Source organism: Esox lucius, chromosome 5 (genome assembly GCF_011004845.1).
Source record: "Esox lucius isolate fEsoLuc1 chromosome 5, fEsoLuc1.pri, whole genome shotgun sequence".
NCBI classification, from domain to species: domain Eukaryota; kingdom Metazoa; phylum Chordata; class Actinopteri; order Esociformes; family Esocidae; genus Esox; species Esox lucius.
Window position 1 is genome coordinate 9,622,303 of NC_047573.1, and position 27,678 is coordinate 9,649,980.

The 27,678-nt window shown below is 41.5% G+C and overlaps 1 protein-coding gene and 2 long non-coding RNA genes across 5 annotated transcripts; 1 reads left to right on the forward strand and 2 right to left on the reverse strand.

Moving 5' to 3' along the window:
* Positions 1-4,562: 4,562 nt before the first annotated feature.
* On the reverse strand, positions 4,563-19,440 carry sost (sclerostin). 3 transcript variants are annotated; one of them, XM_010866463.4, is made up of 5 exons: positions 19,349-19,440; positions 18,954-19,018; positions 15,659-15,797; positions 9,734-9,969; positions 4,563-6,151 (listed from the first exon to the last, which is right to left on the reverse strand). In XM_010866463.4, exons 3-5 carry the CDS (start codon positions 15,703-15,705, stop codon positions 5,733-5,735), a joined length of 702 nt encoding a protein of 233 aa, XP_010864765.1. In that variant the 5' UTR covers positions 15,706-15,797; positions 18,954-19,018; positions 19,349-19,440; the 3' UTR covers positions 4,563-5,732. The 3 variants fall into 3 exon arrangements, with proteins under 3 accessions (XP_010864765.1, XP_010864781.1, XP_010864773.1); XM_010866479.5 differs by lacking the exons at positions 15,659-15,797; positions 18,954-19,018; positions 19,349-19,440 and adding an exon at positions 11,502-11,741; XM_010866471.5 differs by lacking the exons at positions 15,659-15,797; positions 18,954-19,018; positions 19,349-19,440 and adding an exon at positions 10,074-10,530.
* An 80-nt stretch (positions 19,441-19,520) lies between these two features.
* On the forward strand, positions 19,521-21,347 carry LOC109615798. Its single transcript, XR_002196793.2, has 2 exons — positions 19,521-20,050; positions 20,358-21,347. It is a non-coding gene; the product is annotated as an uncharacterized LOC109615798 (long non-coding RNA).
* Positions 21,348-24,046: 2,699 nt separating this feature from the next.
* On the reverse strand, positions 24,047-27,358 carry LOC105007523. The gene is made up of 3 exons (XR_827554.4): positions 27,274-27,358; positions 26,733-26,849; positions 24,047-24,831 (listed from the first exon to the last, which is right to left on the reverse strand). It is a non-coding gene; the product is annotated as an uncharacterized LOC105007523 (long non-coding RNA).
* Positions 27,359-27,678: the final 320 nt, after the last annotated feature.

Consider the following 27,678-nt stretch of genomic DNA (forward strand, 5'->3'; position numbering starts at 1 on the left):
ACGTATAACTGTAAAATAAACAATTAACCTCTTCTTGACTCCAACCAGAAAAGTGTCCATTGCACTAGGCTAACCCAAGGGTGTTTGGTAGTAGAATGTGCACCGGAATTTAATGTATAACCTTTGTCTCTCTAAAATAAGTAAATGTTTACACCAAACTCTGTCTGATGAGTCACTTTCTGCAAAATATCCCACATATCTCTCAAAATGCGTTCTATGGAATGCAGTTTGTGGGATATCTTCCATCATCCACCCGTTTGATGTCCCATTATCTCAGTCTGTAACAACAATTCACCAATAATTTGATGTCTCTATAATTTAACAAGTGACTATTTTGCGTTATGCTTAGGCATGTTACATATTAAATGAAATACTGTAGCCTGTTGAGGATCATCGCATGAAATCACAATGGAAAGCCAGTGAAATCTAAACATGGTTTTATTATTTTTATTTATATAAATGTTTCACATTAACTAGTCTACATTTGAGATGCTGTTCCCTTATTTCACTACTTGGCAATGTGCGTACCATGATCAGGCCTGTACATACATTTAGGAATATTCTCTAAACATGAATATTGACAATACACACACTTCCCATGGAAATGATTGCACTCAATGGTTTAAACACAGATTTGGTGAAGTCTGGCAAAGTCACCTGGCAGTCGAAAAATGTAGATTAGTACCGAGACGGAGTTGTGTTGAGCCCAGCCTTCAGCTGATTAGTACCGAGACGGAGTAGTGTAGAGCCCTGGCTTCAGCTGATTAGTACTGAGACGGAGTTGTGTTGAGCCCAGACTTCAGCTGATTAGTACCGAGACGGAGTGGTGTAGAGCCCTGGCTTCAGCTGATTAGTACCGAGACGGAGTTGTGTTGAGCCCTGGCTTCAGCTGATTAGTACCGAGACGGAGTGGTGTAGAGCCCTGGCTTCAGCTGATTAGTACCGAGACGGAGTTGTGTTGAGCCCTGGCTTCAGCTGATTAGTACCGAGACGGAGTGGTGTTGAGCCCTAGCTTTAGCTAATTAGTACCGAGACGGAGTGGTGTTGAGCCCAGGCTTCAGCTGATTAGTATTGAGACGGAGTGGTGTTGAGCCCAGGCTTCAGCTGATTAGTACTTTATTGTGAGTGCAAGTCAAGGGAGCACTGCTGTTAGGAAACACAGATTAGCCTGAGACAGTTGAAAAGAAGGCGTCAATACATCTTATTAGAGGACTTAAGGAAAGTTCATTTGTAGCTTTCAACATCTCTCAACACGTTTCCATACGAAACCTTGTTTACAGAAAAGTTTGGATGCTGCGTAAAATGTAAATGCAATGATGTGCAAATCATTTAAACCCTATATTCAATAGAAAATAGCACAAAGACAACATATCAAATGTTGAAACTGAGGCATTTTATTGCCTACAAACCCATTTCAAAAAAGTTGGGAACGAGATGCTTGCAACACGTTTCACAAAAGTAGGGACAGAGGCAACAGAAACTGGAAAAATTGTGTAATGCTAACAAACTAAACCTGGTGGAATATCACACAACTAATTAGATCAATTGGGAACAGGTCAGTAACATGATTGGGAATTAAGATCGTTCCAGAGAGGATAGGTTCGTCAGAAGTGAGAATGGGGAGGGGTTCACCACTCCTTGATAGACTGTGCAGGCAAATAGTGCAACAATTTAAGAATAACGTTTCTCAAAATTGCAATGAGTTTGAGGAGTTTGAGGATCTCATCCATGGTACATAATATCATTAAAAGATTCAGATAATCCGGAAAAATCTCTGTTATGCAAGGGACAAGGCCGAAAACCAATATTGGATGTCCATGATCTTCAGGCCCTCAGGCCGCACTGCATTAAAAACAGACACAGTTCTGTACTGGAAATCTCTGCATGGGCTCAGGAACACTTTCAAAAACCATTGTCTGTGAACACAGTACGTCGCTACATCCACAAATGCAAGTTAAAACTCTACCATGCAAAAAATAAAACATATATAAACAAGATCCAGAACTACCAGTGCCTTCTCTGGGCCAAAGCTCATATAAAATGGACTGAGGCGAAGTGGAAAACTGTCCTGTGGTCTGACAAATCAAATGTTGAAATAATTTTTGGGAATCATGGCCTCTGCATCCTCCTGATTAAAAAGAACAGGGACCATCCAGCTTCTTATCTGCAAACAGTTCAAAAGCCAGAATCTGTGATGGCATTAGTGCACATGGCATAGATGACTTGCACATCTGTGAAGGTGCCATTAATGCTGAACAATATATACAGGTTTTGGAGCAACACATGCTGCCATCCAGACAACATATTTTTCATGGAAGGCTTTGCTTATTTCAGCAAGACTATGCCAAACCACATTCTGCAAGTATTACAACAGTATATGGCTTCATTTTAAAAGAGTCTGGGTGCCAAACTGGCCTGTCACCCATTGAAAACATTTGGCCCATTATGTAACAAAAAAAACGATAAAGGAGAACTGAACTGTTGAGCAGCTGAAATCCTATATTAAGCAAGAATCGAAATGCATTTCACTTTCAAAACTACAGCAATTGGTCTCCTCAGTTCCCAAACGCTTACGGAGTATTGTTAAAAGAAGAGGTGATGCAACTTTTTTGAAATGTGTGGCTGGCATCTATTCAAAATGGGCATGTATTTTTCCAAAAACAATAACATTGTCTTTGTACTATTTTTGATGAAATACAGCGACAAATGATTTACACATCATTGAATTCTGTTTTTATTCATTATATTTATTTTTACACAGCATCCTAACTTTTTTTGTAAATACCAGGCACTACAATGTGTGTGTGATATTACAGTAATCATGGTCACATTTTGTGCAAAGGTTTGCCACTTTAGTTTAATCTGTACACTGCTCTATAAATATTCTCTATACACGGCAGGAGCCAGTCAAGAACTGTGAACTCACTCAAGTTGATTTGTGAGGCCCAAACCGGAGTCTATTGCACTTTTGAACGGGTAAGGTCCCCCACAGATTTTCTACACCTGGTGCTAAAAGCCTCATTGATGCTCCTGATATTGAGGCATTGCTAGGTTGCTTTAGAGTAAACGTATGACATGCTCAAGGGGACCTGAAAGTGCCTGCCCTCCCGTACACCCTTGTGTTCCCTGGGCCTGACGAGGTCAGTGTTAGGTCAGCGTAGAGTAATGACCTATGTGAATGAGGTAATGTGAGGCAGATGCTTTTGTCAGCATCAATCTGTTTAGGTACTACTCATGTACTGGACCAGAGTACCTGCTCTTAAATGACTGGGAAATGCCTTTGGACGCTAGTAGTTTGTGCACGTCTTGGATAGGGGTTAATTATGAAATAATGACTATAAAACAGTTTTGGATGATGAAGCAGAATTTGGCATTTGTTCCACTTTAACATGAATTAGTATTTAAAAGCGTGGAATAATACAGTAGATACCAGTTACGATCATTCAGTAAAAGGTTGGTTCATAAAACCTGTCCCCATTTGGCACATTGGAGTAAAACTGAATCATGTAAGTGTTGGTACATTAGTTGCCTGTAAATTAACGGAAGCAGATCTATGATGAGCATCAGCTCTAGGGGCTGGCACACCATTATATAAGGTACATAAAGACGTTTTTTAGACTAGAATTTGAAACACAGGGCCTAGAAGCAAAGCTGAGAGAAAGCAGGGTGTATGACGGCTACAGCTCATGTGCACCTCTGTGAACAAAGCGATGTTGCTGTTGTGATTGAGCTGCTAGCAAGTCATGCTCGAATTCCTTATTGTGAATTCCTCTCCCTCTCCTTTTGTGAGCAGTGTCAGACATTCCAAAGAGCCACAAAACCTCTACTTCCTAATTGCCATTAAATATTTACTTGAGACACCGAGAGATATACGCTTACCGTGCAGGTACAGAGAGTGAGAGAAAAGGCCCTGTCAGAGCAGCTCATTCAAAGAATGATAACAAAAACACACACACACACACACTTCTTTCAAATATATCTGCCTTTACTTTATTCATGTACTGTACAGTTTTTCATTATCTGAAAGTCACTATTATTCTATATGACAATAATGGCCATCATTTACTACAAAAAGTTGCATAAATAATTTAAATGCGGAAAATAAAAAATAAATATGCAGGTCATTCTATGTAAAAGTCCTCTGTGTCTTTAAGGCTTTCCCCCACAACTCCTTTTTAGCCCCCTGTCATGCAAGAGCGCCACTCAAAAAGACCACACAGGTACGATATGTACAAACAGGTTATACATGGCAACGCTGCTTACAGGACAAAATCCCTTCCAGTTGCTATTTCAAACACACAATTGAACAAGAAGCAAACATTGTCAGTACAGTTTAGAAAACTGAAATCAGGAAGCAATATGAGAGAATGGAACAAAGGAACGTGGACAATAAGCGGATACGTTCAGAATACTCTTCATTAAATACAGACCAATCCAGGGCTGAGAAAGGGGAACGGGTTTTTCAGCATAGGCTAACTGGACGTCTGTCTGCTCACTACAGGATATCAACAGCCGATATAAAACAATCCAGATATAGATTCAGTTTTTATGTAATTCTTATCTTTCCTGTCAGGGACTGAGAGGCAGAAAGGTTGGAGAGGAGTGTTCTTTCTCCCTCCTGCTCTGGGTTTACAATAAAAAGAATAGGGATATGGTTCGTTGGTTGCCAATGTGACTTGCCGCTAAAAACTAGTTCCAGTCAGTGCTGGTGTAATGAAGAAAACTGTGCCTCAAGGTTACAATTGTAAAAGTGTTTATGTGTTCACTTGCATGTGTGTGTGTTTTTGTGTGTGTGTGTTTACATGTGTTTGTGTGTGTGTGTATATGTGTGTGTGATTCCAGCAAACAGGAACCAGCAATGTCTAGCGGAAATGGCTTTTTATGACTCAAATCCTAAACACAGTAATGGGCTCATTTTGTCATTAAGACGAAACACAGGAATGCCCAGTCGCCTGTCTGACCGCAGGGACCCCTCCCCATCAGGGGCCACTAGAATCGCTGGGCCAGGGGCCCTAACTGACAGCTCTTGCAGGGTTGCTACAGCTGGGAGGGTCCCGGTGAGTGAGGTGCTCCCTGAGCTGGTCCGGGGTCGAGGCCAGAGCCTCTCAGGCCTGTCAGCAGCCCACCTCCAGAGCCTGAAGCCCCAGGGCTGCCACGTGCTTCCACGCTACGGTTCACCCAGCCGTGGAGGAGATGAATTATAAACAGTTACAGCACAGAGACACCTTTCAACTCTGTGGGCCCATTGAGCCGTGTAGCCTGCCCAGTGGATGTTTTCACAGGTGGGTTTTGAGTTTAAGTGCACCTCTTGCTGTGGCTAAGGTGGATTCTGTTTATGTCGGAGTCAGGGGCCTTCAGCTATTAACCGGAGCGTGTAATCACACCCCACTCCACTGTGGCAGTGTCCCACGTCTCCTGACCAGTCACGTGGCCTTCCCTGGCATTCTCTGAACACTCACTTGGTCGCGCGAATCAAAAGGTTTGGAAATGTTTTTTTTTTTTTTTGTGGTTGAAAGATATGCAGCAAAATCTATACTGTCTGTCTGGAGAGAAACACAAAATGTCAAATCAGTTTAGAAACAAAACAGCTTCACAAATCCCCCTTTGTGTCGAAAAGGTGTCTTCGCCTCCCCCCTCGGATGAAGCAGCCACGTCGAGTTGGATGTGGCGTGTGTATGAGCTGGTGTGCCGCTCGGGTCTCAGTCTATGTACGGAAGAAGGAAGGGGCATTGTCAGTACGAGTTGCCGACCAGCATCTGCGTTTTGCTCTTGTTCCGGCCACCCGGCTGCCTGGCTTGTTTCTTGTTGCGCCGGGGCTTGGGCGAGGAGGTCTGCTTGACCTCAGATTGGTTGTGGTGGCGCGTGTAGCGCTTGCACTTGCAGGAGGTGACCACCCGAATTTTGTAAGTCCGCCTGTGGCCGCCAGGGCACTGCAGCAGCACGCGCTGGGTTCGGGAGTGGGCCGGTATGCAGCGGTAGTCAGAGGCGCTGCTGCGCCACCATTTCCCGCGCGCAATGGAGTTGGGTAGGAGGTGGGCGGGCAGGCACTGGCCAGAGCACACCAGCTCCTTGACAGGCTTGGCGCTGCGGCAGGAGCCATCCATGATGTAGCGAGTGGAACGCAGCTCCCTGCAGCTCAGCTCCGAAGCACCTGGGGGCGAGGAGGCAGATATCAGGGTTACACTATGTGGCAGCGCTCCAAAGCAAACACTTTGAAGTCGGACCAACTCGAGGATCAGTCTGCCATTATACTGTTCAGCATCAGAGAGCTATACAGCTATGCGCTGGATATTTCAAAAGACAAAAATATTTGGTTCCTGCTGTGCCTATACTGATGTTTGTATATGGGAAGCATAATATATTAATCTCAAACGTGTATGGCGCATACTTTTTATTCTGTTTCACCATTCGGCAAGGATTAAACAGTGGAACTGAATTGTCGAACAGAGTGTACTTTTTTTGGTAACATTCAGTTATGAAACAAACACAGTTCGAATCTACAAATTCAATTCCAAATCAATATTGTCATTTGTTTGGTTAAGGCCTGCATATAAGAGGTGAGATCCGTTCAAACTCAACACTAACTTGGATGCATTATCTGATAATGGCTGTTGCCTGACAATGAGGGTGGATGTGGAATTGCAGCTGGCAGCAATCAGCTGATAGCAAATCCAGACCAGAATGGTATTAAACAGCTCAATCAAACATAATGGAGTTTTAAGTCAGAAAAAGAAAACAGCATACACGAAACAGCCCCTCTGGAAAAAGGATTTGAAGAATGCAAACTTTCTCTGAATGTGCTTGGTGTACAAGTATTTTCATACTAAAATGCAACATTTGACATTTGGAAACAAGCCAAGCAAACCATATGATTCAAGAGTTCCGTGCATAATTGGTAATTCAATATTTTGTCTGTGGCCTTTTCAATAGCTCTCGCATAAGGTTACTGTCCTCTTATTACAAGTGGCATTTAGAATGGCAGAGGAAGTGTTGGTTAAGAAACGGTACACACGGAAAGGGATCTGTTTTCTTCTTGGGTTTTTTTTTCTGCAGAAATCTGAACAAAGGATTTAAGGAAGGATGACTTCCTTTCTTTCGACTTTCAGAGAACCTGATCTGGTATTATTTTGCTTGGCTGTGTTGGACAGCCACAGTGAAAGGGTTCTCCCAGTGTGCTGACTGCTGAACCCAAGTAGGGATTATCCTGGATAGGAGCCAGACAAGTCCACTCTGCCTATATGACCCCATCAGAACCATGGGAAGAAATGGTTGTGCCAGAGATAGTTCTAGATTGGTCCATGAAGAGGACCAGAATCAAATATGATATGACCAAATATAGATGATTCTTTCTCATTTTCTGTCAATGGATATTTCTTAAGAGAATTTATGTTCAAACCCTGCAATGGTTATTTATAAGGTTTAAGTATTATTTTAAAGTCCTCATGCAGTCTGTTATATTTTTTACATTTTCACTGACTACTAGTGATTTGTCTAATACATTTCTGTGTGGCAATTCAATGTAAAACTCACCTCCATATATTTTTTTTACCGGGCTTGGTCCTATAAATGCTCAGTCTAATTGGGCTTTAGGAAGCTAATTTCAAGATATTTGTATTTACAGCCCTGAGTTCCATCCAACCTGAACAGGCTGAAATCTTTGTTGTTTTTTCCAAACAGCCTTTACATAAAAAATGCTTCTTCAGAAACGTCTACCACTCAGTGCTATTTTAAATGTATAGTGTGAAAATATCATCAAGAAAACAGGTAAACCCAACATAATCGAATCCACATCAGCAGAATTTTAATTTTTTTATTAATTTGTTTATAATAATCCATATCCAATTTAAATCCACCTTTCACTCCCTTTCCCAATTTTGTCATACGCAGTATTACCCTGTCTCATCACCAGAATCGGGAGAGTTGAAGATTGCAGCAAGCCTTCCTCCTTCCTTGTTTCCTTTCTACACTTCTCTTCAAACTAGGAAGCCCGGTGGGTCGATGTGTGTGAGGGTACACCAGACCACCTTAGCTCGCATTTGCTGATGCTCAAACGACTGGAGGGAGTTGGTAGAGAGCAATGAAACCAGAAAGTCTCTGCTGTCAAATACCTCCCCATTCCCCTGGGCAATGGGCCAATTTGCATCAACCGTGGGGCTTCCCAGCCTCTCGTCAGCCTTCCTTGAAGAATGTGGTGGCACCCTCGGTGCTGCAGAAGAGTGCCTTCGACCTCTGCACCACCTGGGAGGCCTGCTGGTATTTTGTAGTCTATATATGACGTCTATTGTATATGAAATTATGACATCCTCTGTACAGATAAGCATGACTACAGCATAACCGTCACTGCCCACAGGTGGGAGTCATTCCCCAGCACTGCTGCATTTAACCAGCAATTTCTAAATACTCTCAAGGAATCGCCAGAGAAGACAGAAAGGCTGGCATCGATATTCAATTTGGACATTTGTTGTGGCAATTCAATATTAATGGCATAGGCAGACCTTCACTAATTGTATAAAAAAGGGGAAATAGCACAGGGGATAAAGTGAAAACACTGATCTCTCTTTAGCGCACCTCTTCTCGCAGTGTGAGGATGAAATCTCAGGCATAGGGGTCTAAGATATATTGCCCTCTGCCTTGGTAAGGCTTGTATCTATTTAACCACAATCATGCTTCCTTAATTCATCAGTACAGCTGTTCCAGAGTAAACACTGGTGAAAAGCATCAGCCAGCAAAACTGCAATTAAATAGAGCCACAGGAGTTTCTAAGGACTTACACATAATTGCATTCACATTTTTCTACAGATGCCTTTTTTAAATAAAGACAGTTTTACACAGCAGGGAAATATACAGCAAAATGAAACATGAATTGTAATGCAGATTATATTTAATAAAAACTATTTAGGGGATGATGTATTTTTCGTTAGGGCAAATAAAGGCTGAGATTTTTAAAAGCAGTGGTAACAAACTTTAGACACCTTTTTGAACAAACATCACCAGTATTAATTTCACTGTGCAGGAAATACCATGGCAAAATCGAATAATTATGTGAAGAATTATTAATGTTCTGGGTGGTCTTGAGAGGTTTCTCCAAGTTATAGAGACCACAAGCTGGCTGACTTCTCACGGATTTTTTGGGCATGATTTATGATTAAAAGTACGTGTTAAATTAATTTTGTAGTTATTGGCGACGCACGCAACAGTTGAGACGTCCAAAAGCTATGTGCTTTAAAAGCTCCTCTTATGTATCCTGTTATCTATCAAACCACAAATGTAAAATGGAATATTATACGACACTGACAACCCGTCTCCGTTAACCATACATTGAAATAAATTCAGTGTGATTAAATTCATATCTTGTCTATCGAACAAACTGCGTAACTTGACAGATGGTAAGACATTGCCAAAGCCTAGTTTACGGTAAATTGAAAGCACAATTATTAAGTGCACATGTTGCGCGTCTATCTCCATAGTATATTATGGCAGTTTATTAACATGCCCACCAGCAACGTAAAATTAGAAACAAATGTAAGTTGCTTAAACGATGTCACTATTATATTTTATTGAATACATACGATCCATACAAATAGCATTTTTATGGGTGTTTTTGCTTAGGCTACATATTTTACTTGTTGAATCAAAATGCGTTCGTAATATAGACATCTAACTCATCCTCTTTTTATATTTATAGATTTATAATAGCTATGTACCAGATACCACGAAATGAATAGTTACTCACTGTAGGAGACTGTGTTTGCTGATGATCTCCTTCCCCCGTGTTTTGGTCGATTCATTATATTACTGTTGTTAGTCTGTAGTATTGGTTCCTCTGGGGGCTGTATGTCTTCAGTATATTCTGGTATGATCTCCGTAGCATCGTTTTTCAGTACCCTCCATCCCTGCACGACCATACAACATCCTTCTAACAGCAGCAGCACCATGCTGGAGACGAGGAGCGCGAGAGACACCTGCATGCTTATCAATCGGCGGTAGACAAGGAAAAAACGTTGGGTTAGATGTGCTCTGTGACAAGTTGACAAATTCGAACCATACAAGAGGAGCAGACGCTATTTAAGTACCCGAGCTTTCGTCAAAACTGACAATTAAGCGCTTAGACAAAGTGGGAGGGGTCCGTTCCCAGCCAAATTCATTCAGAAACTGGTGCGTGTGCGCACGCTAGGAGAGGGTGCATGGGTATGCGCGCGGGTTCGGGTACTTCGGTTAGAGGGAGCAGCGCATCCACCTCTGGTTTTGGTCTCTCTGAGTTTCTGTATTGCTCCTTTTTTCCTTCGTGATTCACGCCTTACGTGTTTCCGAAGTATTCGTTTTGAAGTGGTTTTGTTTGGAATTTAATGCAGGGCGCAGTCGGTAAGACTACAATGATGTCGTTTGCTTTTCCTGCATCATAGAAAGTGCTTGATGTGTGTTGCAATTTTGCTTCAATTACAAACACAATTATTAGCCAACAATTAATTGCAATTTTCAACATGCTACTGTCTGTTTTCTTGAATAGATACAAGGCCTACAATACAGTATCTACTTTGGAATTAATGTAAACTATGGACCAATGTAAAACTATTGCAGTCAGACCACTTGAAAAATTGTAGAAATTGAAAACATCTTCAAAAAACGTATTTCATTAACTCATCACTATACTGTCTTCTTAATTATTTGATCCACCTGGAGCATTATCAAGAGGGTGGAGTGTAGTGCCATATAATGCCTGGTTTAAATAAAATAATTTGGAGGGTAAGAATGGACCCAGCAAATTCTTGGCATCCTGGAAAAGGACAGCCTTAGGACTGGAAGTGCTGAAAAATGGAGAAGCACAGACTATACTCTTGAGGAACACTAAAAACAAATGAACGGTTCCAAAGAAGAATGTAGCATTCTTACTCCCTGAAATCAAAGTGACATGTCCTCTTTTGGAGGACGCAGCCAACGTTCACGGACAGGCCGCACAGTGATTTAAATGTTAACTTTTGCACACACACACTGGTAAAAATATACTGGTCGACACATTGTCTTCTCTCCTATTCATTTTGAGAACCGAGCTGTGGTCATAATGAGATGTTTTATGCCCTACAACGTACACCAGAGTTATAAAGACAGCCAGCCAACAAGCTTTAAACCCATGTTTAGCTTAACGATGATTGGTGATTGTTTTAATGCTGCTTCTTTATTTTTAGACAACCCAAAGAAAGATCGTCCTTTTTGCTGATAAACGTAGCTTTTGTACACTATTTTAGCGACGAAGACAGATCGCTAAGGCTATCCCTGTGTCTCAATGTCTCTCCATATGTTTCAAGTTTTAATGGTCATATACAGCTCACAATTAACTTTAAAGACATTGTATAAAAAGGCTGGGTTTATCAGTTTGCAGCTACGTAAGTCAATGAACCGTTTCAACCAAAGCTAGCTCTGATTATTTCCTTTCCTACGTTTCTGTCACGAGACGTGTCCAAATGTATACTCCTCGAACAATTTATTGAAAACTAAACTGGTACCGGGTCAGAACCCTTGGCCTGCATTCTTCGGGCGGTGGAAATCTACAAACACTCCATCGGTTCGTGCTGTGACGTCATGGCATTATACAATTGCTGTCTCGCGTGAAAAACGTCGGAGGTCGGAATTTTCTGAGACATTGGCATGCCTGGCACCGATGATGGTGCCACTTTTAAAGTCACATAAGTATATTTTTTGCTTACTCGTTCGCCCATTCTATCTTCCATTCAAACAATAAACAAAGTCCTTGATACCCGTCTGTCGGCATTCTATAGCAAGCCCCCGCCACGAAACACACAGCATATGCCAAAATCTATTAGCTGGCCAATGAGCGTGAATCACTGGCTTTCCGAATAGAGCACCTGGGCTCCAGCGCTTTTGTCCTGCTTTATCACGATAACAGTGGAGGCCCTGAATAACATTCAGATGCTCTCCAGATTGTTTGAGGGCCGCCAGCAAAAGGAATTGATAGCTTTATATATTTATTTTATAGGAGATGAACAAACAACGTCTGAGCCATATAATCAAAACTTTTAACTCCTCTGGACTTGAGGGCCTGGAGTTGGAATACCGAGTGATTCATCTGACGGGGATGCTAACTACTTTACCATACAGGTTTGTAGCTGTTGATTTTGGATGCAGCATTCTGCTAACTGTTGAAAAAGGTGTTAAATGGTGGAATTGTCTGTGTTGCAACAACGTTTGCCCAATTCTTTTGTCATTCGGCAATGCGCGTCTGGCTCTCCATCCTAAATACACTCTTCTCGCGCAGACTTTGCTGCAGTTTCATGTGTACAGAGGGTCATAAACAGAGAATAACTGGGGGGGGGGGGGTCCAGAAAGAAACAGCAAGTTCATGCAGTCAAACACTTGGAAGGAACAATACACAGTATACTTTATCACCTTGCACACTCCGTTCACCAAATTTGAACTTCTTTAGCAATATATTTGAGTACTGGAGACTCCAGGCAGCTTAAGGGCCAGGAAAGACGCAGTAAATCTAATGGTAGCTTGTGGAGGAATCCTGATCACTGCATATTGTAGGAAATGTCGTAGAACCGCTTCCAGTTGATATGGACTGTTGGGATACAGTTGAGCTACTTGGTGAAAGGAAAGGTTATCAATCTCTGCATGGTAACACTGGACATGTTTAAAAGCACCGCATTACTGGCAAAGATTCTGCCTTGGATCACAAACTATATTTTGCAGGGTAGGAGCGTGTTACTTGCTTTCCGACAGTCCAGTCACTTGATTTATCATCTCTTTATATACACAAAATTCATTCTAAGCTGCATCTGCACATTGTCATACAATGAAAAAGATTGATCCTAAACATTAATGTTGCCTGGCCCAGACCATAAAGCAACACTTTGCGGTAACAAAAGACAGGATGTTTTCAATCAGGGAAGAGCTTTATCCTATTGACCTTCACCCTGCTTCTACTCGAGAGCTGAAGCCAAACTACCTGTGTGAAAAAAAATCCTCTGCTATTGGAAACATGAAGCTAGAATTTCAATAAATCTTCATCATGAAAGGACAGGAATTGTTGAGCTTTAACACCATCCATTTCTGTTTTTGCATTTTGTGGATGTATCTTAAATACATAGTAAGGCACTGTTTATTAAACACTCGAAGGATTGCTACCTCTTTATCTCCCAGCTAAAACCTAATGCTCCCTATTCACAAAGGTAGACACATGTCCCAGTCCTTGCTTACACCAGCAGGAAAACACAAGACAATTCCTCTCATGTCCTAGATCTTTCCCAACAGAGCCTTTAGCATCTAAATATTTTCCTTACACTGAAGCAGGCATGAGCCCTGCAGGAAGCCTCGGCCGCAGCTTAACTGTGGTGGCTGAAGAGGCCTTACAGGCCACCGTATGTGCTGAGCAGCCACATTACCCAGCATGCCACTCACCACGCCTCTCGCCGCAGCTTCTATTCTTAGCAGCACAAGTCATTAACCTGCAAATTATTCACTGCCAATCTGAAGGCCTTCTCCCTCACACTTTGCAAGAGACTCCCACATTGTGGTATCTTATGTTTTTTTTCTCCGCTTGACTGTCCTGTCACCAAATACATACAGGTCATGCTAGGAGGAGACATTTCAGATTGAATATTTTGGAGAAGCATTTTTTATTTGTCTGCAACATTAGTTGGTGATGAAAACAAAACTCTGTTGTACCCCTCCAAAAAAATTGTCCAATATCCACAGTTTCCATATGTTTTTTTTTTTCTTCCTCAGCAGGCCAGCACGTTTCTCCTTATTGTCTTTGGTCACTGCTTTGCTTTGTTATAATCCAGACTGCTACTTTTGAAATGCTTTTATAAAATCGGGGCCAGGATTACCAACTGATATTCTACAGAGCAACGGCTCTGTTTCCCATGCCTTCAAATTCTCCCTTAATTGGTTTGGCATTGGCAGTATTCTCTGTGACCTGTTTGCATTTGATGTTCACTGTCCATGGTATTCATTAGATTGCAAAGCTTGCGGGGTTTACAATACTTTAATGTACCGTACATCATCCGTGAACTGTGTGCACAGTGTTTATTTAAATGTTTCGGGAAGCCCCAGTGGTTCTGCCTGTCTGTGCACCCTAGTTAGGCCCAAAGGAGAGTAGGTCCGCTGGTGTGGTAATGAAGCCCTAGCTCTGTGTGTGTGTGTGCTGTGTTCACACTTACACCACATCCATAAACAGAGATAGTGAGTTGGCCCTCTTCACTAACACTATCCAGGGCGTGTTGATATTGAACCCTCTGGTCCTATGATGTAGTGGTATTTCCAAAGTATCTATTCTCGTGCCAAATATTCCCTGTCTGGGTTTTTTCAAGCTTTCAGTATTCCTTCCCCAGACCAACCTGAAAAAACATAGGAAGCACATTATACACCCAAATGTTAAATAATTATATATAAGCGCTACTAGCACAGCCCACCCAAATTACAACTATAAGAGCAGTGCATATGGAATGACAACTTAGAATAAGAAAAAACAGTCTAATGTTGTGTCATCTTCCAGAGCGACAGCCTAAAATAAATTACTCTGAGCCCCTCACAGAAAGTGCCTCAGCAGTTCTGTTTTACAGGTTTTTACAAAACAAAATGGCAAGCATTTGAAAATAACCAGCTCTGGTATCTAATGCAATGAAAGCTAATTATAAGCAGGACTATAAAGGGGGCCATGCCACGGCTTGTCACGTAAAGGTAGCTGGTGAGCATCGCAGAGAAGCAGGCCTTTCCTTCTGGCCACCCAGTTTGCTAGCTTCCAGAAAACACCTAACTCCAGACTCAAACAATACTCCTCCGTCGCTGACAGTTGTGTGAAAACAAACCTGTGACCGATAGGAACAGGTTCAACACTGATTGTTCGATGGTATATCCCGGTGTTTACCTCCACAATCAGAGGTTTTCATTCAGTAAATGTGGGCGATCGGGGCTGTGATAAGAGATTGATTTGTTAGATATGGTCATGGTACTTCACGGCCCTAGTCATGGTAAAGTAGTAAATGTAAAACAAACCCTCTCTTTGGTCATGCTTTGAATATTGACATTTCTTGTAAGAATGTTTCACGCTGCCCCATAGACCAGTGTGGTCCATTTTCACAGCAATGAGCAATAATAGTTTTCCATGAAGTACAAAAACTTGGTCACTTGTTCATGCTCAGATGGGTATCCCTAACCCTAACCCATCCAAAGTAAATGTAAGTAAATATTACTAAATGTAATGTTACATATTAGTATCCAGACATGCTATTTAATGCAAAACCTGTCTATAATCAAATGTAGGTTATAATTGGATCCCATCCATCAACACAATCACCCAAGTTGAATTATTACAAAACCACAGCACAGCAAGCATTTCATGTTGATGTTTTGCCTGTGGATAATTTGGCTACATAATGTTTGATCTACCGCAAAAATCAACTGCTTCCCCATGAAGTAAATCATTTTGATTACTTACTCTCAATATCATTACCATTGCTCAGCAAGTTTCATCAAATGAAAACCGCCGAAACCGACATCTGTCCACAGCCTAGCTGGATGCAGACACTCCACACCGCTTTCCCTCAAATACCGACTACTGAAAAACAAACCCTTTTTTTTTTTTTCTCTTCTTTCTTTTTAAGTGTGTGAGGGGACAATACAGATTTTATGCACTCACCAATATCTCTTGAAGGGATGGGTAGTTCTAAAGAGCTTGGCGGCCATCTTGTGTCAAGCCTATCATGACAGTTTCATCTTTCTCCTTGATAAACATCCGACAGACGTGCTTGGCTCAGTCCAACAGGATCTACACGGCACTGTGAAACAACAGAGCAGGATGAGATGAAACATCCAACGCCACCACGGGCACAGGCACTTGGAAGAAGATCTAACGGCCGTCCATTCCAAAGCCCATTCTTCTCCGATATTTCCCAATAATTAGCGCTGTGCCACAGATGTGCAATTCCCCCTCTTCCCCCACATTTTATTTCTTCTTAAGTAAGCATGGTGGAGGATTAGGGACAAGGAGTAAAGGGAAGCATCATGTGCTTCTAATTTGATAAAGCAATTAAAAGAGGACAAAGATGAAAGCAGAAAGGCCTACATAAAAAAAAGAGCTGTAAAGAACAATAAGAGAACCTTCAGTATAGCTGCAGATCTGAGTCATCGGATGTCGGATGAACCCGAACACGGGTTTCACAGAACGTAGGTTACTTTTGAACTTGGAAAGGGATCTAAAAGTCACCTAGCATTTAAGATTTCAACATCTGACACGTTTATGGGTGGAATCCATAAATGTCTTGGACCGAAGCCCATGATATCTGCTTTACCAATGACTGGAAAGCTGTAAGTGATGTGTCTCTTTCCTATGTTGATACATATTCACACAAAAGATGATTGCTGGTCTCTGAACACAAGCAGGCCAGGTTAAACACTTTGTTTTTACTGCTGTAATGACAGCTCTGTATGACGAAATGGTTCTGTTTTAGCATTTTGATGGATCCTCAGTGTCTGATCGTTCCCCTAATATAGCAAAGGAATGAGGAATGAGGCCATTCTCACTTCTAACAGAGCTGGGTATCCCTCAGCAATATGCCTTGGATCCACCGCCATCGCTACAAGACAGCCTAGACACACAACCGGCTACAGATAGCCGTTTCCCCTGTGGGGACCCTGAATGTGAAGGCAGGGGTCCCCTGGATCATCGGAGGCCCCTGGGGACCGTTACAGCTGGGCTGCTGTAATTGCAGAGTGCACTGGGCTGCAATGAGAGCAGGGAGTCACTGCCTGAAACGGTCCAATTGACTTGAGCCTTTTGAATAGTCCTCGGGGACCCACGCTATTTTAGCGGGTCCATCCCTGGGCCAGGTGTGTGCCTCTCCAATGTTGTTAAACCTAAAAGAGCATTTAGATTAAATCTTAGAGACGTGGCTGCTGGCTTGCTTTGTGAACGTTCCTCACCAGTGTCGGAGTGAGAGAAGCAAAGAAAGAGTATAAAGAGTATGGAAGTCGGGACACTGGGAATCGCGATGTGGAGCATCTCCAGATGTCTCTCCAGATGTGGAGCATGTCTCCATCTACTGGTGAGGTGATACATTTTTTTTCTCCATGGAATTAGAAGCAAAGACATTAGACCAGTGTCATTCATAGGTTTGGATCCCAAAATATCAGGTAATAAATATATTTAGAGCATGTTTAGTTGTGTAAGTAGCAGGTCAGTAGCATGTTTTTTCTCCAGTAACAAAAAAGCTGATTGAAAGGGTTGTGACATTTCAAATGATTTCCATATTAGGATGCATAAGAGCAGGGGCATCGCCAGGAACGCCTGGGCCCCTTGAAAAGATGAATGCCTGGTATTATAATGATCACTGGGCCCTGCGTGGATATCAAGTAGAACAGGGCACTGCTATATTCGCCTCCTAACAAATGTATGTCTCCCTAACCACACAACCATTTTGGTTTCCAGATCACTGAGAGGGTGGATGAAAGACTTTTATCAAATAACAAAAGCCTAGTAACTTCACCAACCAAGTATATCCGAAGTGACCAATGGGGAAAGCTGTGTTGTCTGATTCATTGGGCACCTTCAAGAATAAGATCAACAGGGAAATTGATCATAACTCCCCAGTATAAATCTGTATGGCAGCTGTTGCACTAGTGAAACAATAACTTTAGTGCAAAGATGTTGAAAGACTGAGCCAGTACAGCAATACTGTATTGCCAAAAAAACTAGGCATGTCTGCTATATTGCTCCTGTCAAATGTGCCAAAGATACACTGTGGACAAGTATGTCTAGTTTACTGGAATGATGGACAGGGTTAAATGGAGGAATGTGGTGTTTTCCAGGGCTGAAGACTCCAAAGCCCTGTCCTAAAAGTAGCAACTAAGTATGGCCTCAAATTACTGCCAGATGTCTTGTGGGTAAATAAAGCAATGTGCACACCTGTTAATCACAATCCACACAACGTTTTTGCATTTCATAGTTATAATTAAAGATCTGGGAATGCGTGATTAAAGAATTGCAAGAAGTAACAATTTGCTTCTCCACACATTTTTCTTGCAAGTGTTCAAAAAATATTTACGCATACACAACTTAAGAATTACACACACAACTCCTCATGTTCGCAGACAGAAATAACCAATTACAAGGGCAACTCGCTATCTACAGGTACAACTCCTTTCACTTGAGATCTTGTTCATTTCTGATGGGGGGGGGGGTCAAAGAAATTAACTGCCATAAAGATTTGCAAATGCGTTAGATTGCAAAGCTGTATATCCTGAGTTGTCAATATGTAATAAATGATCTGTACTTATAAAATATATTAGCAAAACGCTTTATACGGCCACAAATCACTGTCTACAGATACAAAGCTGTTTTTACAGGATTCAGGTAAGGTATAGTTGCTTTGTAAGGTGAACATCATTACAGTCGTTTTTCATGTGTTTAAGCTATCTAAATGTTTGTTGTATGTAAACCAAACTAACATGATGAGACTTTGTGTGGACCGGGGACATTTTCAGCGGTCAATATATCATTAAAATATCAAATTTCATTATGAAATAAAAAAGGGGGCCAATTCCAGTTACATGTATTTAGTCTAATAGGCGCATTGTGATAGAAAAAAGTACTGTAATAAAAAAACACTACAGAAAAGACTAAAGGTACGATCTGAACAGCCATTCAGTGGTTCTGGTAGTCTGGGCAGTATAAGAGCAAAAGAGAACATGAGCAAAATAGAAAAAAACAGAGGCAATAGACTTTTTCTTCTCCAATCATTCTCCTCTTTTCTCCACTCCATTCTCTTCCTTTCCTTCTCTTTACTTTTCCACTTAACTCTTCTACACACTCCATCACTTCACTCTTTTTACTCCCTTAACTTTTCCTTCCTCTCCAATTTTTAATAAATAGTAAACATAGAGGAAAATACTGTGGTTAACATATTCCCATTGTCAGGCACTGTAATCATCTTTACCTTTCCTCCTTTTATCTTCTTCACTCTTCCTACCCGGTCTTCCTCCACTCCTTCCTCTCCACTTTCTAACAGAAAACATGTTTTCCATGAACATTTATAAATATATTTTGACGCTACTTATTATACTTTCCAAACCATTAAAATTGCAATCTAAAAATATATATTCTCAAAATGAATTGTGCATTAATTTAATATAATCATATTTCAAAATAGCCCGTCCACTGCATGTTTACATGTGAACGTATTTAACCTAACCTAGCTAGCTAAATTAGTCTACATGGCTAACATTAGCTAGCATTGCCTTTTTCAAACCGTATAGAGCAGATCATCTATCTATTTAATAAATACATTGTGACATTATAACATCACTAGCTAATATTTCAAATGACTGAAACCTGGCTTGAAAAGACGTTTGTGGTGATGTTGTGAATTCACTTGACACTTGCTAGCTTCCGGTCGAGTTCTCTCTAAAACTAGCGCGAGCAAGTAGTTAGTAGAAGAGTGAATGAAGTTGCTATCCACCTTATTCTCGGGGTGGGGCTACTGTAGAAATGATTATGGGCGCACCTTCCGGTGAGATAGCGGAATAAGCCGTTTCCTAGTAATGCTAACGTTACCCCCAGCCAGAGTGACATAGAAAGACAGTGTTTCTTTCTAAAGTAATTTCAACTATAATTTAACTAACACTGGTTTTTGTTTTAACATATGTTGGTATTATAATTTTTATAAAATGTCATTGCGCAGCTCTGGTACCTGTTGCGCTGTTCGCGGCTGTACTAACAACCAGACTAAACTAAATCTGTGGCTTCAACAACAGTGTGTTGACCACATACCCGCAACAAAAAGGGATTGTTCTTGTGACAAACGGTACAGTTTCCATCGCCTGCCAACAGATGAGGAATACAAAAGAATGTGGCTGAAAAACCTAGCCTTGAAGAGACCACCCAAAACCCTCTATGTGTGCTCATTTCATTTTGTGGACAAAAAGCCGACGGAGGAAAACCGGCTTCCTACTTTGTGGTTGGGCTACGAAAGACCTCCACAGAAGAGACGTCGGGTCCTCAAAAGGATTGACAGCAGTGCCAGGAGAACATCAGGTAGGCTATGATTGGAGGTGTGGAGATGACACAGCATTGTAGTGTTTGTTTGGTAACGTTAATGACAACCAGTTAATTGAGTTAGTTCATGGGACGAAGTGCAGGGCAGCCTTAAACTAAAAATTGTTTATTATGATTATCTGTGTGCTGAAAAAAATCCAGATAGTAGCCTAACATTAGTTAAAAAAAAAATCTCTCTCTCTCGGCTACATGTCATCAAACCTAAATGTTATTAGTAGCACAATCCAATAATGGTAATGCTAATGTCTCATACCCAAATAATTGTGAACTGTATCGTTACCCTCAGATGAGCCTGACGAGATGGATCGGGATGAGGAGCCATGCTCTACATCAAAGCCCTCCTGTGATGCCCAAACATAGTGGTCAGACCCAGAGATGGAGGACCACACCTATTCAATAAGGCCTACCATCAAGTGCAGAATGAGTACCCAAAATTACCTTGTGCTGTTGCAGATTTTATTTTGGAGAGTGATGCAGACTCCCTCTTGTATACAGGGATTCCACTTACTGAGTTACACACCCTTGTATCCTGCCTACAACCATTTGCCCCGACTTCTTCATCCATGCCTGTTGTGGACCAAATCCTAATGACCTTAATGAAGCTAAGACAAAATGTGGTCATGGCCGATTTAGCACGACCATTTAAAACATCACAAGGTCAGGTCAGCAAGACTGTTGGAATTTGGATAGACATAAAGTCTTAACACACCAATGATCTTTCACTTTGCTGCCTCTTTATAAAGCACAGTGAAAAACATGGATATTTCCGTGGACTCAATTCATTTCGAAGTAGGGAAGCGTTGCAAGCGAGTGGCTTGTGGGGCGATGCGTGGGATCCGTGAGAGGCGAAGAAAAAGTTCAGGCTATTGAGTAGAGATGTGAAAGCAGAGACAGTGGAGACCGAGTAATGCGCCTCCACTTCTGTGAAAAAACAACTTTAAATAGGCTGCTTTGCCTGGCCATAAGCACATGGCACTACTCTACGACTGCTAATGTTTAGTTCAAATACACAGTTACAGATCAAATCTGTCTATTTAGATGGGTGTTTACAGCTTTTCTGCATTTTAATTGTTGGATGTTTGACATTCTGTTCTATTTTATAGTTTTAGCTATGTGGCTAGCAAATTGCACACACTTGGCATTGGTTCAAAATAACAAAAAACGTAATATGTTGTTTAAGAAAAGACAGAAACGTGAAGACTTACAAAACATTGTATTGTGTTTGGTGGAGGGTGAAACATGGAAAAAAAGTGTTGAATAAAGATGTAAAAGTTGATTTCAGCTGGTAAGTGTTTTGTTTATATTTGTTTGCTCATAGAAAACGGAAAATCTCACACAAAATGTACCTTTGTATTGATTTTTATTATTTTATCAAAACATTTCTCATGGTACACTTATGTATACACACACACATATAGCTCTGGAAAAAAATAAGAGACCACTGCAAAATTCAGTTTCTCTGGTTTTACTATTCATGATTGTGTGAGTAAAATGATTTTTTTTTGTTTTATTCTATAAACTACTAACAACATTACACTCAAATTCCAAATAAAAATATTGTAATTTTGAGTAGTTATTTGTAGAAAAACTGGTCAAAATAACCCAAAGAATATGCATTGTTTTCAGACCTCAAATAATGCATTTTTCAACAACAAAATACTAATGTTTTAACTTACGAAGGGTTCAGAAATCAATATTTGGTGGAATAACCCAGAATATTTATCACAGCTTTCATGCGTGCTCTCCACCAGTCTGTCACATTCTGTCACATCACCCATCTTCCCCTTGATCAAATTCCAGAGGTTTTCAATGGGGTTCAAGTCTGGAGACTGGGCTGGCCATGACAGGGTCTTGATCTGGTGGTCCTCCATCCACACCATGATTGACCTGGCTGTGTGGCGTGGAGCATTGTCCTGCTGGAAAAAACTATTCTCAGAGTTCTCAGAGAATTGTCAGAGCAGAAGGAAGCAGGTGTTCTTCCAGGATAACCTTGTACTTGGCTTGATTAATGCGTCCTTCACAAAGACAAATCTGCCCAATACCAGCCTTGCACGCATCCTACACCAAATTTCACAGTGGGTGCGAGACACTGTGGCTTGTAGAACTCTCCAGGTCTCAGTCTAACCATTAGATGACCAGGTGTTGGGCAAAGCTGAAAATTTGACTAGTCAGAGAAGATGACCTTACTCCATTCATCTATGTTCCAATCCTTATGGTCTTTTGCAAACTTCAGCCTGGCTCTTCTTTGCTTCTCATTGATGAAGGGCTTTTTTATAGCTTTGCACAACTTCAGCCCTGCCCGTAGGAGCCTGTTTCAAACTGTCTTCACCGTGCACTTCACCCCAGCTGCTGTTTGCCATTCTTTTTATAGGTCACTTGATGTCATCCTACGGTTGCTGAATGACATTCAAATGAGTTGACGTCATCTCGGTCAGGGACAGTCACTTTCACCCTCTGCCAGTCTGTAGCTTTGTTGTCCACAGTGTCTATTGCTTGACCTTGTTCTTACGAACCGCCATCTTTGAAATTTTCAGGATGGAAACAACCTGATGCTCACTGTATCCCTATGCCAGTAAAGCCAGAATTGAACCCTTCTTTTCCTCACTCGAAGCTTTTCATTTCAACTCTTTTGTCATGCCGAATATATATACAGATATTTTCTAATTACCTTTGAGGTGGTACTAGCACTGTTTTTGCCATCCAGTTGGTCCTATTGCAAGAGGATAGTGATGACCACAGCAGTGTTTTATTTTTACTTTTCCTTGTTAAATTAGATTTGGTTCAGGAAATCACCATACAGTACCTCATTAAGTAAAATGAGGTGTGCCTGTGTTGGAATTTAACAGACACTGGAATGGAATGGCTGCCATACATGTAGAGATGCTGATTTAAGAAAAATTAGGAGTGGTCTATATATATATATACACACACACACACACACACTGGACAAAATTATAAACGCAATACTTGTTTTTGCCCCCATTTATCATGAGCTGAACTCAAAGATCTAAGACTTTCTCTATGTACACAAAAGGCCTATTTCTCTCAAATATTGTTCACAAGTCTGTCTAAATCTGTGTTAGTGAGCACTTCTTCTGTGCCGAGATAATCCATCCACCTCATAGGTGTGGCATATCAAGATGCTGATTAGACAGCATGATTATTGCACAGGTGTGCCTTAGGCTGGCCACAATAAAAGGCCACTCTAAAATGTGCAGTTCCATCACACAGCACAATGCCACAGATGTCGCAAGTTTTGAGGGAGGGTGCAATTGGCATGCTGACTGCAGGAATGTCCACATGAGCTCTTGCCCCTGTGGGACACTGGTCTTGACCTAGTCTCACCCTGCCTTGGTCTTGTTTCGGTCATGATACACTCTGGTCTTGGTCATTACTTGGTCTCAGTTTAGGTGGTCTTGACCACAACACTGCATACTACTACAACTACTATTATGCAGCTAGCAGTACTAACTAGCTAGCTACAGGAGCTAGTAAATTAGAACTCCCAGCATTAATGCACAACAAATAGTGCATATGCCACCAAGTGGCTAGCAATGAGCGAATCAAGCAAAAAGCTGATGGACACCCACCGGTAGTTGATCAACCTGTAGCTGGTCGACAGCTTCTGTGGAGGTGCAACAGGCAATAATGTCAAGCAGAGCAGATAGGGAGTACCTGAATACTAATGAGAATGATAACCATGGCATACTGAAGTTCTGTCTGAAGAAGTTCCCTGTATCCCATTGCTGGCTTGCCTCTCAAGCTAAACAGGGTCCCTGTTTGGGAGATCAGACATTGCTCTGAGTGTCCTGAAAATTGTGTTGTCTTTTGGATGGGATTGAGGCAGTCAAAACTGTCCACTACTCTAGGTTCATCGGTTAGTTCTCCCAGAAACATAATGAAGCATATTAGACTATAGATACATTTATGAATCAAAATAAAATAATGAAGAATTTATTACAAGCTTTCAGGTGATATAACAGTTGTTACAGTGTTCAGCAACGTATGACATCAGTGCATGGCATAAGCATATGAAAACGAAATACAGTTTAGGAATCTTTTTTTTATGAAACATGAAAAAAACCTCCCAAGTTCCCTCTTCTCCGGACACACCCATGGTCAGTGTTCTTGGCTCAGGGTCTATCTGACCAGTCTAATTCAGCACTTCTCTATACCATGTTGCTAGGCAACCTTGCTTTTACGAGCACTGCCTGGATAAACTCTTGTGCCCTGAACTCCCTCTGCATTAGTAAAATATGAATCACCAAAAAATAAAAACAGTAAATAGGACTAAATCTTCCACAGGATGTCAAACAGGAGTCTTGACTGGTCACTACAGATACTATGGCACTGATAGAATGGGTTTAAAACCATGTTGTGGCAAAATATCAAATATGGGCCTCATGAGTAACCAGAAAACAAACTGATACTGTGCAGTTTGTCTGGTTATTACACTTTCTTTAAGCAGCAAGGCCGTTTTTAATTTTTGTATTCATTGTCCCACCCACTGTCAGTCTGCACAAATCTTTACATTTGAGTAATTTATTTAGGGTTAGGTGCCTTGCTAAAGGCAGTAATTTTACCATGTCACCTGGGGAATTCAAACCAGCAAATGACTCTAAAAGCCAGCATACTCTCCAGTTTCCCCCCAATTACTGGTGATGGATGTGAATGGATATATTGTTTTGTTGACATCTTTCAGTCCCAGTACCGTTGGAATGGGCCTTGTCTGTCCTCGGGTAGTCTGCAACATCAGAGCTCTGAAAACACAAGAGATAAGAAAGTCATGGTGACTGATGGGGTGGACAGAAACAGTAGAGAGAAACAGAGCAATTAAGACATGTATTAAAGACGCTTTTAATAGTAGGTGAGATGTTTATTTCATGTAGACCTTTATTTTACCAGGTAAGTTGCCTGAGAACCCAATATAATTTAGCGCTTCAACCCAATAGCATTTAGTAGCCCCACAGTTCAGTAACTACTTGGGGGAAAGTTACAAGAAAACATGAGCCAATAGGAAGAAAGTGATGTAGCCATGCTGTTATGAGATTACATTTTGCCATCACGCAGGTGTGGAATTATGACTGTATGTTTCATTGGAAGTTAAATGTGCCTAGATACGAGGACAGCAGATTCTCTCTGTAGGTCACACTCTGCCAACCTCAAGAATGTTTACACTGACCAATTGGCATGGGGGTCCTTGAGAAGATGTGATCTGTGATAGGTAGACACCCTTCAATGTATATAACTGCTAGCAAGCATCTTTACAATGAGAACATTTTGGAACATTAATTTAATAGGACAACTCTGCTGCATTATTCCGATAACTACGGAATGTATTTTCTCCCTTGATTTGTATGGGTTCTCTTATTTAATCACTATACGTAACCACTATATTCAATCACAGGTAAACACCCCTTGTCTTACAATCTGTGCCATGGGGCCTAAAGTGACCACACAAAGTCAGGACACCAATTTAACATCCGATCCAAATCACAACAGCTTGTGCAAGACAAGCAACTTGTAGTCTCCCACCCCAGGACCGACTAGGCCCGACCTTGCTTAGCTTCAGAGGCAAGTCAGCAATGGGATGCACAGAACTTCCATAGACATAACTTTATCAGATCGCCACGCTTGTCATTCTCAGTAATATTCACCTAATCATATATCCGAGAGGATCCAAGACAATGCACTCTTACTTCTGCCTTACAAATACACCTGTAGTAAGATGAGTTGGAGTCTGGCCTAACATCCTGATCTCCCCCAAAAGGCCACATCTATAATAAAAGCTGTACATACATACTGTGTAAACTAAGCTTACACGGTCAGCCTTCATCAATCAATCAATCAAATGTATTTATAAAGCCCTTTTTACAACAGCAGTTGTCACAAAGTGCTTTACAGAGACACCCGGCCTTAAACCCCAAGGAGCAAACAACAGTAGTGTTGAATTTCAGTGGCTAGGAAAAACTCCCTAGGAAGGTCAAATTTTAGGAAGAAACCTAGAGAGGTCCCAGGCTCAGAGGGGTGACCAGTCCTCTTCTGGCTGTGCCGGGTGAGATATTAAGAGTCCAATTGGAATAATAAATAAATGTATCTGGGCTAAATCCAGAGTCTATTTGATTTTAGACTAGGTCAGAAGTATGACCAGGTGGACAAGGATAGGGACAGCAACGGGCCCCCCAAACCAGGTAATCCGCAGGTGTGGACCAGGACCTCATCTCCTCCTAAAATGTATAACTGGAGGAGACTGAGAAAAGTTAGTAGTGCATTCCTCATATCCCCCAGCACAATAATATAGCAGCGTAACACCTTGGAACTGAGACGGGGAGGGTCCGGTGACACTGTGGCCCTACCCGGGGGAGGCCCCGGACAGGGCCCAACAGGCAGGAAATCAATCCACCCACATTGCCAGGCATCAACCAAAGGGACACCCACCAACTGCAACCCCCCTGAATGAGGCCCGAGTATTGCTAGCTGCGTACAGCCCAATTGCACAAGTGCGCAACAGAGAGTCAACAACAAGCCAGTGACTCTTCCCCCGAAAGGCATTGGAGGGAGGTCATCCCAGTGGCGACGAGAGCCCACCTGGCAAGACAGCAAGGGTGGACAGTATCAAGCCTACTGGTCACCTTCATGCCCCCGGGCCATACCTTCATACCTTATACAGAAGGGCTGGTGGTTAGGCTGTCGCACCTCCAACAATGCCTGTAGACCAGCTACAGGTTGACCAAGTGTTAGTGGGCACCAGTTCTTCACGCCTCTTATCCTGGTACATCTCATAGTGGTGTAAATAAACAGAGTAATCTGTCAACTAGTCAGTATTCAATCAATTGTCTAATCAAGAATCATGGTACATTAGTCAATATAAGCTATATCAGAATCTGAAGCAACTATGGACTGAATTTAATGAACAAATAAAATATTTATTGGTAGCAAGATTAACTAACTAATGTTACTGGTAGCATTTGTTATTACTAACAATTAGATATGAGACTAACGTAACAAACGCGAGGTTACTGTACTGTTATTTAGCAAGCACTGCTAATTCAACACACACAAGTAACTACATTAGGACTGTAGCTAGCTATGGTATCATGTTATTTTGGTTTACATACAACAAATATCTAGATAGCTAACATACATATTGCACAATGATAATGATGTCCACCTTATAAACCAACTTTACCTAAGGCTCTTACCTGAATCTATGAGATGTGGAAGCCACCAGGTCTAGCACGCTGGCTGCATGGCATTCTTGTAACTAAAGCAAAACTTCTACCCCTCCCCTAAATTCTCATTGGTCATTTGTAGTCATCAGCTGACATTTGGCAGTACATTTGCAAACCATAAAAAGAGCTTTGTATCCGTCAGCGACTTGTGCAAGTAGACAGTGTTCTGCTCAAATATATTTTATAAGTACAGATCAGTCATTACATATTGACAACTCAGGAAATACAGCTTTGCAAATCTAACGCTTTTGCACACCTTTATGGTAGTTCATTTCTTTGACTCCCCCCTGTCAGAAATGAACGAGAGCTCAAGTGAAAGGGGTTGTATCTGTAGATCGCGAGTTGCCCTGGTATTTGGTGATTTGTCTGTGTAAA

Bases quoted from the DNA above. Each gene is read 5' to 3' on its own strand.
- sost (XM_010866463.4), bottom strand. From the start codon at position 15,705: ATGGCCGCCAAGCTCTTTAGAACTACCCATCCCTTCAAGAGATATTG. The intron at 9,970-15,658 runs GTGAGTGCATAA...CCGATTGATAAG, and splicing joins CATCCCTTCAAGAGATATTG to CATGCAGGTGTCTCTCGCGC. The intron at 6,152-9,733 runs GTGAGTAACTAT...CCTCGCCCCCAG, and splicing joins AGCAAACACAGTCTCCTACA to GTGCTTCGGAGCTGAGCTGC.